The sequence below is a fragment of the Hylobates moloch genome, unplaced genomic scaffold, assembly GCF_009828535.3.
Source record: "Hylobates moloch isolate HMO894 unplaced genomic scaffold, HMol_V3 SCAFFOLD_3, whole genome shotgun sequence".
NCBI lineage: Eukaryota > Metazoa > Chordata > Mammalia > Primates > Hylobatidae > Hylobates > Hylobates moloch.
In genome coordinates, this window is record NW_026652278.1 from 158,224,543 (window position 1) to 158,241,902 (window position 17,360).

The 17,360-nt window shown below is 34.6% G+C and overlaps 1 protein-coding gene across 10 annotated transcripts in view; it reads right to left on the reverse strand.

Annotated features, from left to right (window-relative positions):
* NEK1 (NIMA related kinase 1) overlaps positions 1-17,360 on the reverse strand; it is a 215,085-nt gene that overhangs the window by 186,583 nt on the left and 11,142 nt on the right. For all 10 annotated transcript variants that reach the window (XR_009212947.1, XR_009212948.1, XM_058436867.1 and 7 more), the window contains 7 exons: positions 17,085-17,181; positions 14,178-14,275; positions 6,065-6,148; positions 4,800-4,867; positions 3,705-3,791; positions 2,607-2,661; positions 409-609 (listed from right to left, as the gene is read on the reverse strand). Coding sequence is in view for 8 of the 10 variants with exons in the window: in XM_058436867.1 (XP_058292850.1) it covers positions 409-609; positions 2,607-2,661; positions 3,705-3,791; positions 4,800-4,867; positions 6,065-6,148; positions 14,178-14,275; positions 17,085-17,181 (690 nt within the window). In the remaining 2 variants the exon portion in view is untranslated. The remainder of the gene's footprint in view (positions 1-408; positions 610-2,606; positions 2,662-3,704; positions 3,792-4,799; positions 4,868-6,064; positions 6,149-14,177; positions 14,276-17,084; positions 17,182-17,360) is intronic.

Sequence of the window (17,360 nt, forward strand, 5' to 3'; positions counted from 1 at the left end):
CCAGCACTTTGGAAGGCCAAGGTGGGAGGATCACTTGAGGCCAGGAGTTCAAGACAAGTCTGGATAACATAGTGAGACTCTGTCTCTAAAAAAAATTTTTTTAGCTGAGTGTGGTGGTGCACACCTGTACTCTCAGCTACTCAGGAGGCTGAGGCAGAGGATTGCTTGAGCCCAGGAGTTTGAGGCTGCAGTGAGCTATGATTTTGCCACTGTATTCCAGCCTGCACAACAGAGCAATACTCTGTCTGAAGAAAAAGAAAGAGCATGGAAAGGAAAGTGACACTAATGTAGTTTGAAAAAGGCATGCCATTCCCCCAAGGTCCAGATGTGCCCTCCTCAACACTGGATTCCATGTCTTAGCTAAGCAACATAACCCTACTGTTTAATTTGAAAGGAAAAAGAACTTACCTGAGGAGAGAGAAACTTTTCAATGCGTTTGGCTATAAAACCTTTCTCCAATATGGAGTTGACTGATGGTCTATCCCTAGGATTTCTTTTAAATAACTGAGACACCAAACTGCGGAGATCATAGGAATAATGCAAAGACACAGGTGGAAAAGATCCAGATATTATCTTCAGTACCAGGTTTTTCATACTGCCAGCTTCAAACTAAAGTCCAGAAAATAAATAACATATAGGAAACATATATAAATTGAAACTGAGAATATCGGTAATAAGAAATAGTTCATTTCCTACCAATGTAGAATAGAAACACAATCCTCTTCCAAATAATTAGAATATGTTTTCTAGAGCAAAGTTTACTTGGTTATCTATAAATTAATATCAGCCCTCAAAAAATAAGAGTAATTTTTAGATATTCAAAATATTTAAAGATGGGATGTATTAAATAAACGTTTCATAAACTATGACAATAATCAAATGGTGAAAGGTTATGCCTTAGAGGTAGCAAAATTAGGGCCAAAGAACCACAAGAAGAAAAAGAACAACCTGCTGGTCTTCATTTAAGACCTGCCTTTTAGTGCCTCTGTTGTTACGACTAGAACAAGAAATTAACTACAGAACTAAAAGTATTGGGGGAAAATATAATAAATAAAACTACTAATACTTTCCTTTTAGACAATGCTCACTATTATGTGTGCGTGTGATGCTCCTAAAAGCTATGGAAATCAGCAATATAAAAATATCTTAATAGGAATATATATGGCAGAATTAAACACAATATACACTTTAAAGTAAAAAGACAACAAGAAGTGGGGCAGTTTAAAATCTGAAGATTTCATTTTGAAAGAGGGCAATATTAAGCTTTTGATATCTCCACTAAAATATTACAGAACAATTGTACAATATTGATATCTTCTTAATATACATATTAAGAAAATAAAATGTACTATAAATTAGGCATCAGTGATTATAAAAGTTCTACTAAATGTTGAGCTCTCCTAAATGTCATTTGAGTAAATTCAATCTTATAGAAACATCTGTACACCTAAACAGGAATCCTAAATGCAGAAAAGATGTGGTTCTCTATTCCAATGCACTTTCGTTTATCTCTCAATTGACATGCTCTTCATAAAGGGTAAGTTACCGAATTTCATGTACCTTAACACATGCTACTTAAGAGTAAACAACCCCAAAATACAGGAGATGGTGACAGAACAATGTAGATGAAAAGATTTTTTAAAAACCCACAAACCAATGGTTTAAAGCTAAAATAACTGTTGCAGAAAAACTGATCAATTATTTCAAATAAGCATCTGATAACCACCATCCCACATTACTTTGTCAGCTTATGCTTTTTCCCTTAAGAAAGAAAAAAAAATCTAAGGCAATATAGTAAAAGAGTATGCAACCATTAAAAATAATGACAAGAAAAAATATTCCCCAAATAGTATTAAGCAATAAAATCAGGTTATAAAATTTCTTATAAAGTCTAATCAAACTTGTGGGGAAGAAAAAAAATTTCATTTTACAGGTAGTCAATACTGGCTGGAAGAACTGCTTACGATCCTTATTCACTTATTTATATTTTCTGAAGTTTTGTGTAATGAAAATACAATATTGTTTAATCAGTGGGTAAAAAATGTTAATCACTTTCCATTTCAAAAAACTGCTTTTTTAAGATTAAACCTACTTAGGACAAGAACTCTCCCCCTTTTTAGCGTGTTATATGTTATTTCAAAAAAAAGTCTCAAAAGTAAATATTTTAAATACTCTGAGTTAATGATTACTCAAAAGTCATCAATGAGCATATTGAATGAAATTCTTTAAATTAGTTCAATTCCAAACTCTATCTGGGTGTTTTGAAAGAATTCGCTAAAACAAAACTAGTAAAATTTATTAAGCTAAAATATCAAATTCATACCAAATTTAACATTAAGAAAATAGCAAAATTTATTTCTGTCATTAGAAATAATTTTCTGGAAAACAGCATGAAATATTATAAAATAGCAAATATACTTGATATGCATATACATAAAGGGAAAATCGATTTATACTTCAGAAAAAATGAGAAATTTAAAAACGGACTTAGACGAGAATTTCTAGGATGAGGGTTACCTGAAAGATAATTTAACTTAAAATATAATAAAAACATTACAGTCACTTTTTAACATAACTTTAGAAGTATTTCAGAAACTTCTACTTACAGCATGTTTAAGTGTACACAGCTCATAAAGGACACACCCCAGAGCCCAAATGTCACTAGAGAAGATAAAAATGAGAAATTTCCTCTAAGTAATGTACTTTAAAATTTTTTCATTTAAAGGAAACATAAACAGCATAAAAGTGTTTTGGAAAAATATATGCTCCAGAAAAAATTTTTTAAAACTAAAAATTTCAACCATAATCAAATGACAAAAGTAGCTGTCCCAGATTGGAAAAAGAAAATGGTTGCCCCGACAATTACTTTGAAGCTTCATTAAAGAAATTTAGTATTTAAAAGAACAATATCAAAAAAATTCATGTAAATTCTGTTTATTTTTATTTCATAAAACTCAAACTTTTTCTTCAATCATTTGTAAAATACCATGATTTTAAGAATTATAAAACAAAGTACTAATTTAAAGGACATTAAAAATTTATTAAGAAATTTGCAACAGCTACTGACCAATGTTACCTTGGTTGAGATTTTCCAATTAGACAGAGAAAATAAGGGGTAGCTGGAATTTAATGGTAGAATTGCTCTTTCCACCCACATATTATATAGTCTGTTAGCCAGACTACAGTGCTGTGATTAGAAATATGGGCTTGGGAGCCAGATGCCTAGTTTGGATGCTGATTCCACCACTTATTAGACTCAAGGATTTCAAAGAAGTTACTTTGCCTCCCTCTGCATTTGGTTTCCTTATAAAACGAGGAGGAATGATTAATACCCACATCTCCCAAAATTATCGTGAAGACTAAGAGAATATACAGAACTCAAAACAGTACCTAGCTTATAGTGTGTTCAAGAAATATTAGCAATGATTTAATAAGAAGTGACTATCATGAAGAAAAGACCGAAGAAAGCACTCTACTTTCAATTATAACATAAATAATAAGGTGATTCTTTCCGTGGTTCTTCCAGTAAGATAATCAAATAGCTTTTTTACAATTCCCCTCACCATATATTAACAACATTTTATACATACATGTGTTTACATGTATGTATTATTGATTTTAGAATAGTATTCCAAAGGTTAATAAACATGACAACAAAAAGATTGAAAGGAAATACACCATATAATGAATATCATTTTAAATACCTTTTGTTATTGTAAGGTTTGTTTTCACAGATTTCAGGTGACAAGTAGTATGGGGTCCCTATGCAAGTTCGAGCCAACTCTACAGTACTAGAAGAAAAATAAAATTATTGGAGAAGCTTAAGACACAGTCATGTACCACATTAATGTTGTTTTTGGTCTACAACAGATCGCACATATAATGCTGGTCCCATAAGATTATAATGACGCTGAAAAATTCCTATCACCTAGTGACATGGTGACTGACATACAATAGAGCAATTACTATTTTTTTAATAAATTTAGTATAGCCTAAGTGTACAGTGTTTATAAACTCTACAGTAGCATAAAGAAATGTGCTAGGTCTTCACATTCACTCACCACTCACTCACTCACAGAAAGCAACTTCCAGTCCAGCAAGCTCCATTCATGGTAAGTGTCCCATAAAGGTGTATCATGTTTTATCTTTTATATCATATCTCTTCTATGTTTAAACAAATATATACCATTGTGTTACAATTTCTTACAGTATTCAGTACAGAACATGCTGTACAGGTTTGTAGCCTAGAAACAACAGGCTACACCATACAGCCTGCCTGTGTAGCACACTCTATCATCTAGGTTTGTATAAGTACACTCTATAATATTCACACACTGGCCAGGCGTGGTGGCTCATGCCTATAATCCCAGCACTTTGGGAGGACAAGGCGGGTGGATAACAAGGTGAGGAGATCAAGACCATCCTGGCTAACACGGTGAAACCCCGTCTCTACTAAAAATACAAAAAATTAGCCGGGCATGGTGGCGGGCGCCTCTAGTCCCAGCTACTCGGGAAGCTGTGGCAGGAGAATGGCGTGAACCTGGGAGGCGGAACTTGGAGTAAGCCGAGATTGAGCCACTGCACTCCAGCCTGGGCGACAGGGCGAGACTCCGTCTCAAAAAAAAAAAAATTCACACACTGACAAAATCACCTAATGATGCCTTTCTCAGAACATGTCCCAATAAAGCAACATCCCAGTAAAGAACATACTTATACTATAAATTATCACATGTACATCATCATGGATTGAAGGTTTGCTGAAAACATTACATCAAAACAAAGTTTAAAATTCATGTTACCTATTAAGAACTCTAGCAATTCCAAAATCTCCAAGTTGTACCGTTCCATCTTTAGTTAAAAATATGTTCTGTAAAAGACAGGAAAAAAATACCCTAGAAATATTGTTACAGTCCAGTTCTGAGTCAACATTTTTCATAAAATTGAAAATCCAGTTAAAAAAATTGTGCTAGAACAACTGGATATTCACATACAAAAGAATAAATGAAGTCCCCTACCTCAAATCATAAACAAAAATTAATTCAGAATGGAGTCTAGATCTAAATATCAAAACTAAAATATAAAACTCCTAGAGAAAAACATAGGAATAAATCTTCATGCCATTGGGCTAGGGAATGGTTTCTTAGATATGACATCAAAAGCACAAGCAAAAAAATTAAAAGGATAAATTGGACTATCAAAATTAAAAACTTTTGTGCATCAAAGGATACCATCAAGAAAACAGACAATCCATAAAATGGGAGAAAATTTTTACAAATCATATATTCGAGAAAAAACTGTTATCAAGAAAAGAACTTGCATAACTCAACAATGACAACAAAACAAATAGTATGACTTAGAAATAGGCAAAAGGGGCCAGGCGCAGTGGCTGACAGCTGTAATCCCAGCACTTTGGGAGGCTGGGGCAGGCAGATCACTTGAGGTTAGGAGTTCAAGATCAGCCTGGCCAACATGGTGACCCCATCTCTACTAAAACTAAAAAAAATTGCAGGGCATGGTGGCAGGTGCCTGCAATCCCAGCTACTCATGGGGCTGAGGCAAGAGAATCACTTGAACCTGGGAGGCGGAGGTTGTGGTGAGCCTGAAATCACACGGCTGCATTCCAGCCTGGGCAAAAGAGCGAGACTCTGTCTCAAAAACAACAGATAGATAGACAGACAGACAGACAGGCAAAAGGCACATACTTCATAATATCCATTTATATAAAATGTCCAGAATAGGCCAATCCACACAGACAGAAAGTAGATTAAGGGTTACCAGAGTCTAGGTGGAGAGGAATAGGAACTCATTGCTAATGGGTAAGAGGTTCTTTTTGGAGTTATAAAAAATGTTCTGTAAGTTTTAGAGACTGGGAAGGAAAGTAATTTTTAGAGTATGGGAAGCAAGCAGGAGATCTAATACAGGACGCAGATGAATAGGATAAGAATGAAGAGACAAGACAGATACTCTGATGCACACTAAATCAGGTTCAAAAATTTTTGGCCCAAAACAATGAAGGTCTCATGTCTTTATCCATTTAGAAGTTATCAGTGACAGAGTAACATACCTGAGATTTAATGTCTCGATGAAGAATTTTTCTATCATGTACGTGTTTCAGGGCCAAACATATCTGTACAAACCAGTCCAAAATCTAGGAAGAAAAATCAGATCTGTCATTTCTTTTAAAATTTACAATTCACGGTAGCCTCTCCTTGACCATTAAAAGAATTCAAGAATATTTAGGGATGAGAGGAACTAAATCCTTAAAAATAAATTTTAGGCTACAATTTCTTTTAACTTTGTAGGCACTGACATTAAATAGATACTCAAGTCAACACAAGCTCTGCACATACTAAATCCAAAATGTAAGAGATGCTACTGGGTCATCTCTTATAAATCAAAACAAATGTGGAAAGTAACTTTATGAGTGAAAATGGAAATAATTTACATTTTAGAATATTAAGACAAACAGGTTATTCTTCTTTGTTTTTAATACATCTTTTTTCTATAACGCCCCTCCCTCCCTTTTCTTTAGGGATAGGGTCTTGCTCTATCACCCAGGCTGGAGTACAGTCATGTTATCATAGTTCACTTCAGCCTCAAACTCCTGGGCTTAAATGATCCTCCAGCCTCAGCCTCCGAGTGGCTAGGACTACAGGTGCATGCCACCACGGGCAGCTAGTTTTTTATTTTTTATTTTTATAGAGACAGGGTCCCGCTATGTTGCCCAGGCTAGTGGTCTTGAACTCCTGGTCTTGAACTTCTGGTCTCAGGAGTTCCTGAGGATTCAAGTGTTCCTCCTGCCTTGGCCTCCCAAGGTACTGGGATTACAGGTATAAGCCACTGCATCTGACCTCTATAATGCTTTTTAAAAATATAAATAAAAATCACAAAGGAAAAAAATCAAGCTGGAAATTTGGAAGACATCTCTGATTTTTTTTCTCTTCCCACAAAATTTATTATATATAAACACTCTTCTCTGGAGATGGCCACTGGGAAATAAAAAGGCTTAATTTCTATCTCATTGTTAACATCAAAATAATTCCAAGTACATGGCATTTTTAAACTAAAAAAAACATAAAATAATAAAAGAAAACATAGGTTAATGATCTGTAATGATCGACTAAAGCAGGACTTTCAAAACATGGCATAAAATGCTTAAGTCATAAGAAAAAGACTGATAAAGTTGACTACATACAATTTAAAACAACTGTAGAGCAAAATACATATAATCAAGTTTAATAATAATTTGAGAAAATACCTGCAACATAAATGATAGATTGCTAGTTCTCTAAGATGCAAAAGTTATTCAAATCACTGAGAAAAGTACTGGCAGGCAAAATAAGAAGTGGACAAAAGACTGGAGAGGCAAATGACAGGGCAAAAAAATGGCCGAAAAACACATATACAAAGTACTAAACTCCCTCCCAAATTAAAAAAAAAAAATTAAGATACTATATTATCTTGGTTAAAATGAAATAATACCTACTGTTGGTCAGAATGTTGGGAAAATAAGCCTTCTTCTCACAGGTGTTTGTGAAAAGGTTAATTATAATCATTTGTCAAAATATGTGAAAATTTTAAATTCACATACCATTTGAAACAGCAATTTCAATTTCAAATTTATCCTACAAATAGTATCAGAAATATAAAATGATGTATATAAGATATTTACCATAGCACTGTTAGCTGGAACCCAAAAATATAAACAACCTGAATCTTCGTCAAGGGGCCTGATTAAATATATTGTATTATCACTATACTAAAAATACTATGCAGTCACTGACAAGAATGAAGCACTTCTACATACACTGTTTATGTACTATTAAGTGAAAAAAGGAAGTTCCAAAACAGTATGCATAGTATACCCCTATTTAAAAAAATATGTTTATATTCCATACCTGAATCTACATAATTGTGTGCGTGCACTGAGGAAGGAAAGAAGGAATAAAGGAAGGAAGCATAGAAGGATAGCTACCAATCAGTTAACAGTGTTTACCTCAGGGAAGTGGATTTGCAGAAGAGGGAATGAAAGGTAACATGTTTACCTTTTACTCTATCTCTTCAGTATTTAAAAAAAAAAAAAAAAAATTTTATTAAAAAAAAAAAAACTCAGTTCAGTTCTATAGGTATTTAATGAGGATTACATAGATTGTTCAGTTCCTTTCTATACTCATGTAAGGCATTTTAAGTATAAAGATCAAAAACAGTTCTCTAAGGAGTCCGTACAGTGGTAAGGAATATACTCACAAATATCTATAATCATTGCATAAGCTTTTTAACAGAATATATACAATAAGACAGCAATTAATTCAACAAGGGAGAGATCAGGAAAAAGAAAGTGAAAATTATGTTAAGTTGAGTATTACTGATAAAATGCAGTTTACCAGTAGAAATGGAACACATCTTAGAAACCACTCATGTCTCATTTTACAGATAGTGTTCTTCTATATTTCCCATACTTGTACTTCTTAATTTGACAAAAATTTATTCAGTACCAACAATATACCAGATATGTGCAGGAACTAGCAAAAAAAAAAAAAATTAATGAAAGAGCTCAGAGATCAGGGGTTAGCAAATTTATTCTGTAAATGGCCAGACAGTAAATATTTTAGGCTTTGCAGGCCAGATGGTTTCTGTCTCAACTCAACTCTTCCACTATAGTAGAAAAGCAACCACAGATTATAAACAAACAATTAAGTTTAGCTGTGTTCTAATAAAACTGTATTTACAAACAGAGATGGGGGCCAAATTTGGTTCACAGGCCATTGTTTATTGATCCATATCAAAGACTATTGAGGGAGATGGGTAAGTAAACCAGTAATTAAAGGGAGTAATGTCCTGAGTTGAAGAAGCATAGAGAAGGAGAGCCAACGGAGTTTGGAGGCGATAAAATAAAGCTGGACAGAAGAGGTGATTCCTGAGCTCAGTTTTGATGGAATACATAAGCAAAGCAGAGGAAGGCACAGCTTGTAAAATATAAATGTTACATTTTTATTCCCTTTGTCTACCCTAGTTCAGACGCTTGCTACATTAGGGTTTGACTACATGGGGTTGGACTTGGAGGAGAGGGAAGCCCTTTAAAATTGTAACCCTGCTTCTAATCTGTGCATTCTATTTCAATGTACACATTAGTTCCATATTAATATTTACAAAATGCTGTTTCGAAAATGGGATTCTCTTGCTCAGAAGACTTCTAAATTCAAATGTTATGTTGTATTATATCAAGCACCATACAGTAATTATCATATAATTGTCTGAATTATAGCTGTATGTTATTTTGCATTAGTATAGATGGCCTTATAGCACCAAACAGTACCACAATCCATCTTCTCTGCTCCAAAACTGAGATTTCTATGTGTAATAAAATGTATTAGAATTTTCCCAAAGTATGCTCAGTTTTGATGGGTTTATTCATAATTTTTTAAAGGCATGAGCTTTTATTGCCAAACATTATATTAATGGAAAAACTTGAACTTGGCTTCTCTATTAGAATGGTAAACTGATCTTGGAGCTTCTAACCAGAAGGAAAGCTTACCGTTTACTGTCTGTGTAATTTTCTCAAAGAGTAGATATTTCATGTCTACCAGAATAATTTTCTCTGCTTTATACTGATTTTATCATTTGGTTATGTTTTTTGAACAAAAGTTCCTCACTGTGAAGATCCTTATAATTTTATTTCCTTCATCTACATTTTACAATATTTTGTCACTTTGATTAAATAAGTAACCAAAGAATGTTACCTATTTGCTAGAAAAAAAAATTTCAGGATACTTCTCACTAAAACTATTAGCTCAACACTGCTATACAACATGCCTGGGAAGACTTGCGAAATCTAAAAAGATGCTCCGTCTTTCCTAGGTTAAGTCTGTATAGCTAAAATACTATTAATATTTCACAAAATGCATGCTTTAGAGAAGGCCCTGGAGATTTGTCAATAACTTTGCTCTCCATTTTTATCCTCAAGAAAAACATTCATCAAGCCCTTATCAAATCTATGTAGTCTGCCCCAACAGAGCATTTTATTCTATTATTGGTTACTATACTAAACTAACCACAGCCTTTCAGTCTCATTATCAAATTGGCCTTTGCTGCTTGATTCTTGCCAGAAAGCTCCTGAAAAGGACTACACTAGGAATGCTGAACTACTGGCACTTCAGAAAATAGACTCTTGGGTACAAGTTTCTGACCTAACATTGCTTAAATGATCAAGGAACTTATCAATGAACTGAGACAGAATTTCTTCAAGACTTTTTTGTCCATAAGCTGACAAACATCATGAACGCTAACTGCTTGATCCAAGATCAAGAATTACTAGGAATGAATAAACTGAATTAAATAAAATTTAATTGTGGTTGTTTGGAATATGATTGGTATTATTTTTAATGTTCAAAATTTAATGAATAGATGAGGAAGCCTTTTTTCTTTCTTAAGCTATATCTAATTCTCAATTTAGATTATGTTTTTATAAACTTAAGATGATACTCGATCTTAATAATCTATTCAGAATTCAGAAGCAAATAGTTTTACGTATTTTTACTTTTCAGGACAATGTTGGTAATTTTCATGGGTTCAATAAGAATCTATATTCCTTTTTATCAGAATGTAATTGGACAAATCAATTGTGCAACCAAGGCCATACCTGGAGTGCCTTATTTGAGATGATTTTCAAGTAATCAGTTACGACAAACCTACTACTAAGAAATATATGTGGAACCAGGCTGGGCACAGTGGCTTATGCCCGTAATCCCAGCACTTTGGGAGGCAGAGGTGGGCGGATCACGAGGTCAGGAGATCGAGACCATCCTGGCTAACACAGTGAAACCCTGTCTCTATTAAAAATCCAAAAAAATTAGCCGGGCGTGGTGGCAGGCGCCTGTAGTCCCAGGTACTCAGGAGGCTGAGGCAGAAGAATGGCGTGAACCCGGGAGGCGGAGCTTGCAGTGAGCCAAGATCACGCCACAGCACTCCAGCCTGGGGGACAGAGCTAGACTCCATCTCAAAAAAAAAAAAAAAAAAGGAAATATATGTGGAACCAATACTTAGTGCTGCCAGGAAACGGTCCTGTTATCTAACTTACAGGGTCCCTGTGTCATAAGTAAGTGGTAAAGTCACTTTCTATCTAGCAACCAGGGACCTTGGCATATTTTGAGACTCTCAAAAAGAAAAAAAATTCACCCCAATTTATAGGTACTACAGGTGAAATTTGGTAGAGAATGTATTGGGCTCAGTTTCCTGATGTTAGGATAGAAGAACAAATAATAGAGTTTTTAAAAATCCAATCAAAGATTCCTTATGAAAATTCACAGACAGAAACCAATTCTGTAACCTTAGTAGTTGTTTGATAATATAATGCTCTAGGTTTTCAGAGCAAACTCAAGTTCTTGGTTTAATTAACATTCTTGCTGCACCTAACTATTTGGACCAACCCTAATGAAGCCAGATTTTATTTTGATCAAGAATATATTCTGAAAATTATTTATAGTCACATGTGGGGAGACTATCAAAAAAACTCATCCAAAACTTGCAAACAAGGCAAAAATACTGGTACATCTTTAAAATATCTATATAGAGACTGTCCAAGGGAACGTATTTAGTTCATCTCATTATTTTCTAGTAATAAAGTCATAGACTCAGGTTGCTTCTTAACCTGACTAGATTTTTGCCCAGTAAAGATGCAAACAGGAAGTATCACTGAAGAGAATTGCTTCAGTAGTTGGAGAATCATCTGTTTCACAGGTCTTCCTGTTCCCCACTTACATTCTAGAAAGGGACAAAATCATCTCAAACTGATGCTAAGCTACAGTTTAATGGAGCTCTAAGTTTTCCTGTTTCAAAGCCCAGAAAGTAGTTTAAATGACCTCTTCCTATTTTAAATAGGCTAAAATAAATAGCATCCTTATTTGTCCTAAAAGAACTTGCTATTCAGACGGGTAGAAAAAATGCTATTAACTTAAAAGAATGGCTGGCCAAATTTTTGTCATTTATGATGAATAACTTCACTGATGGATGAACTACACAAATCTCCATAATAATTTCCAGGAAGACAAGATATACACACACACACACACACACACACACACACACACACACAGCCCATTATGTACTAAGAGTACTTATCAAAGAGTAGAATCAAATCTATAAAATATCAATGTGCTTTATAAGGGAATATCATTTAATAGCAAACATTTTAAAGTTCAATAGGGATAAATGAATGAAAATAAGCACAATGAAATATATCTGACAATGTTCTAATAAAAATAGCATTGAATATACTAACATACATTACTATTTGACCTTCACCACATGTATAGTATTTCCCTATTAACAAATGAGAAAATAATCTCAGAACTTGTTAACAGAACAATTACCAACTTGATAAGTAGAGCAAGAACTCAAACCCATGTCTGTGCCTGGCTAGAAATGGCACAGTGGCTCGTGCCTATAATCCCAGCCCTTTGAGAGGCCAAGGTAGGAAGACTGCTTGAAGCCAAGAGTTTGAGAACAGCCTGGGCAATATAGCAAGACCTATCTCTATAAAAAAATAATAATAATAAAATAAATTTAAAAAAAATTAGCCAGGCCTAGTGGCACATTCCCATAGCACTAGCTACTCTGGAGAGTGAGGTGGGAAAATTGCTTGTGCTCAGGAGTGCAAGGCAACAATGAGCTGTGATGGTGCCACTGCACTCCAGCTGGGGTGACACAGCGAGAGCCTATCTTAAAAATAATAATATCCCAGCCGGGCGTGGTGACTCACGCCTGTAATCCCAGCACTTTGGGAGACCAAGGCGGGCAGATCATGAGGTCAGGAGATTGAGACCATCCTGGCTAACACGGTGAAACTCTGTCTCTACTAAAAATACAAAAAATTGGCTGGGCGTGGTGGCGGGCGCCTGTAGTCCCAGCTACTTGGGAGGCTGAGGCAGGAGAATGGCGTGAACCCAGAAGGCGGAAGTTGCAGTGAGTCGAGACTGTGCCACTCCACTCCAGCCTGGGTGACAGAGTGAGACTCCGTCTCAAAAAAATAAATAAATAAAAATAAATAAATAATAATAATATCCCATTTCTGAATGTGTGTGTCTTAATGTATATATGCACATGTGTTAAGTATGGAAAAGAAAGTCTGGAAGAATACACCAAACTAAAAGCAGTGGTAACCTCAGAAACAAAAGAGTGGAGAAAGAAGACTTTCCATTTCTGTATACTTCAATACTTGTATAATTTAAGTGTGTGAAAAGAAAACGTTATAAACTTTAGAGTTAGAGGTGGGTTCAAACACTGACTATGTGATTTGGGGCAAGTACTTAACCTCTCTTGGATTCCTTATAAATTGAAAAAACTTATCCAAATTAGAAGAGATAACAAATACAACATTCCTAGCACAGTGCTCCCTCTACTCCCCTACGTAAAAGCAGGCAATTAAAATTAAGAACTGGTGATAATGAGAAATGTGATAGGAATGTACAGAAGGAAAATATCACAGATTAAAGTAGTTATGGAAAATTTAAAGAAGCTGGGACTTGAACTGAGCTTAAAAAAAAGGTAGAGTATTAATAACAAAGTTTGGGGAAAAGGCTTACCAAAATAAATGAAATAATCAGAGTAAATACACAGGAAGGAGAATGAGATGTACAAACATTGGCCCAGTGCCTAACACAAAGTACATGCTCAATAAATATCTGTTAAAGTAAATGAAAAGAGGTACAGATTAGGGAATAGAAAAAAATAAGGCTGCTTAGGTAGGGAAAGGCCATATTTTAGAGATCCTGGAAATCAAAAGAGAGATTAGATTTAATGCAGTTGTCAATGCAAGGCTTCTAGAGCTGGAGTTACCTGGCAAAGCCACATTTTAGGAATATATAGTCTGGCAGCAGTAAGCCAGATTGACAGGATATAGACTAATTAGTCAGCTATAATGAATAATTAAGGCATATACACAGACACGTTATATATAACGTACATCACAGAGATAACAATATATTATTACAGACTGTAAAGGAGATGGGCAACTGAACAAAGGTGGCAGCTAATTAGAGGGAAATATGAGTAAAATATTGATATACCAAACTTCCCTAGTAATTATGATTAGCATTTGTAGTTAAAAACAAATACACATAAACAAATTTTGAACTACTTCTCAATAATAGAGTTGAGTCAATTTCCTACATGCAACTTACCTGATCCTCTTGAAACAAAACGCCTTTCTGAGCATTTATTCGCTTAAACAGATCCCCTCCCTCACAGTAATCCATTACTATGTAGAGAGAGCCATTTTCTACAAAATAAAAACATTACAGTCCACTTTTAAAATCGTACATCAAAAGCATGGCTAAATTAAAGGTACTTAAAGGCTTACTAAAAAGCAGCTGCTAAACAAAAAACAGGACCATACTCAAAAGATTAGGGCACAAAGTCAAGGTATACTGGTCACAAAGATTATATAATGACTTAGGTTAACAGAAAACTCCATCGTTAATGATTTCTATTAAAAATACACCATTTTATTGAATAGTGCTGTTTACATTGACCTAAACACTCTGAAATAGAAACAAAATGCAGATATACTTGATTTCATTCAATAAATACAATTCCTTAAATGTCACATATAAAATCATGTTTTTCCACCAATATATCACATCAGAGATGGGTTATCTTAGTTTTCCGACTCACCATTAATTCTCTGCTTTGTTTTATCCACTTTAATCACTTACTTATTAAATAAATACAATAATAAGTGTTGTGATAAACTGAAGATTCAACAGTGTATAGGATATAATAGGACACAGTTTCCACCCTCTTGGAGCTTTCTTTAATTTTATGCACTTTTTAAAAAATTACATATGATTTGTGAACAAACATGAAGATGGGCACTGCCCCATCCACCTTTATGTCTCGGTCCACAGAGAAAGGTACTTCTGTGCTTCTTCCTATGGATCGAAAAGACTACAAGAACACTTCTTTTTTTATTTAGGCTTTTTTTTTTTTCTTTTAAGAAAAAGGGTCTCAATCTTTTGCTCATGCTGACCTTGAGCTCCTGGGCTCAAGCGAACCTGTCACCTCAGCCTCCCCAATAGCTAGGACTACAAGCCCATGCTACTGTGTCTAGCTTAGAAGAATACTTTAATGATTCTTTCCATCCCTTACTTCTTAAGTAAGGAACAGTGGCCAGTATCACTTTTAACATTTTCTGAATCACTACATGGTACTGAGACTATCACAACTCAAAGAACAGTTTTCCTAGCTCACACTTCTTTTACTGTGTGTGCTATGGCCTTATTTCCAGCAGTATTTTTTTTTTCTTTTGAGACAGGGGCCAGGCTAGAGTGCAACAGCACGATGATGGCTCACTGTAGCCTCGACCTCCCGGGCTCAAGCAATCCTCTCACCTTAGCTTCTAGAGTAGGTGGAACCGCAGGCACGCACCACCACACCTGGCTAATTTTTTAAATTTTTGTAGAGATGGGGTCTACAAACACCCTATGTTTCCCAGGCTGGTCTCAAATTCCTGGGCTCAAGAGATCCTCCAACCTCAGCCTCCCGAAGTTGCTGAAATTACAATTGTGAGCCACCGCACCCCGCCTCCAGGAGTATTTATTACTTGTACTTTGTGGTGACATTCTTGTCACTCGTGGTGCACATATCTTCTTTTGATCTACTGTTTGTAATGTGCCACTGGGATAAGAATCTATATGATAAAGCTAATTAAGAATCTGTATGACTTTTTATGATTGACCTGGAAAGATCATCCAAATATACATGTGAGAAATTATAATGTGAAAAAAACTTCTGAAAACTGTATAATTCACTATTTATAAAATATGTATATAGATGTTATAATGTATGTAGCATAAGAAACAAAAAGCAAAAAATTACATATACTATGCTATCATTTATGTTTGACACGAGCATGTATTCTTCCAAAACTAAGAGAAATAATAAAGTTTTATTTTTAAAATACGCTACCCCTTTTGAATTACACAGATGTTTCTATGTGAAGCAGTCAATATAAATCCAAAACATCTGCTGGAATATTTGCTCAAAACCTTTTAACTTGAAATATTAAAATTTTGTTAACAACAACAAAAAAAGAAACTAAAGGATAGATGCCAGGAGAAAGATAAAGGAAAATTCAAGGTCCTGAAAAGGAAGAGTTGGTTAATTTTGTACTCTTTCACATGAAATATAAATCTTCATTTCACTGCCAGCATAAAAAATACAGTATCTTGTGACATAATGTATTAATTGAATCACATTTTTATAAAAGTAGAAGAGACTTATAGTAGACACTGAGTTCATCTGGGAATGTAGTAACTTTAGCTCTAATTCAGACTCTGAAACTGGTATGTGATATGTCCCTGAGTCACTTCAATTATCTTCTACTTTCAATCTAGATTATGTTTTTTAGTTTACAGAAATTTATAATAATGAGAATATTTGGGTACGACTTCAATAAACCACTTTGACCTGCCTTTAGAGAAACTTTGCCTTATCTTAATACCTGCATTATTAAATATAATGCATATAGTTCCAAAACAGCATTATAGCTGTAATACTTTAAGAACTTGAGAAAACTTTCAACATCCCTCACTATTATAACAGTGAGGTAGAGGAGCATACTGAATGAGGATACTTTCTAAAGATCAGAACATTTTCTCAGTGATAGTGGTGGCAGCACTTACAGGAAGTTCAGTTTAAAAATATGTAAATTACTGTTCTTGCTCTGTCTCAATTCTTGCACTTACTGCATTGCTTCTTTTAAAGCAATCACTAATAACAGCCAGTATTAAATTATACAGGCACAGTTGGGAGGCTGAGGCATAAGAATCACTTGAACCTGGGAGGCAGAGGTTGGAGTAAGCCGAGATCATGCCCCTGCACTCCAGCCTGAGCCACTGAACGAGACTCTGTCTCAATTAAAAAAAAAAAAAATGCAGGCACGATATCAGTATTGTCCTTGAATCATGCTGCTATTCATATGCGTATGTTTTTAAACAAAAATGATATCTTTTTCCTAAGAATGCATTCACAAAAAGTTTTATTAATGTCTTAGGATTTTTTTAACTCTCTCGCATAATTTATCTGACCTTCAAATGATTCTCTATACTGGACAATATTTGGATGCTTCATGTTTGCCAATACTGCAACTTCTCTCCTTGATTCTTCTCTTTCTTTACTGGACATCTTAAATGGGAGGAAAAAGAAAATAGTAAATGAAACCATTAATAAACAACCTAAAAGTCCATCAATAGGTGAGTGGTTAAAACATAATAGTATTAATACAGTTCAATCAACAAAATATAGCAAGAAGTTAAAAAGAATGAGTTGAATCTGTATGTAGAAATATTTTAAGATGTCCAAAC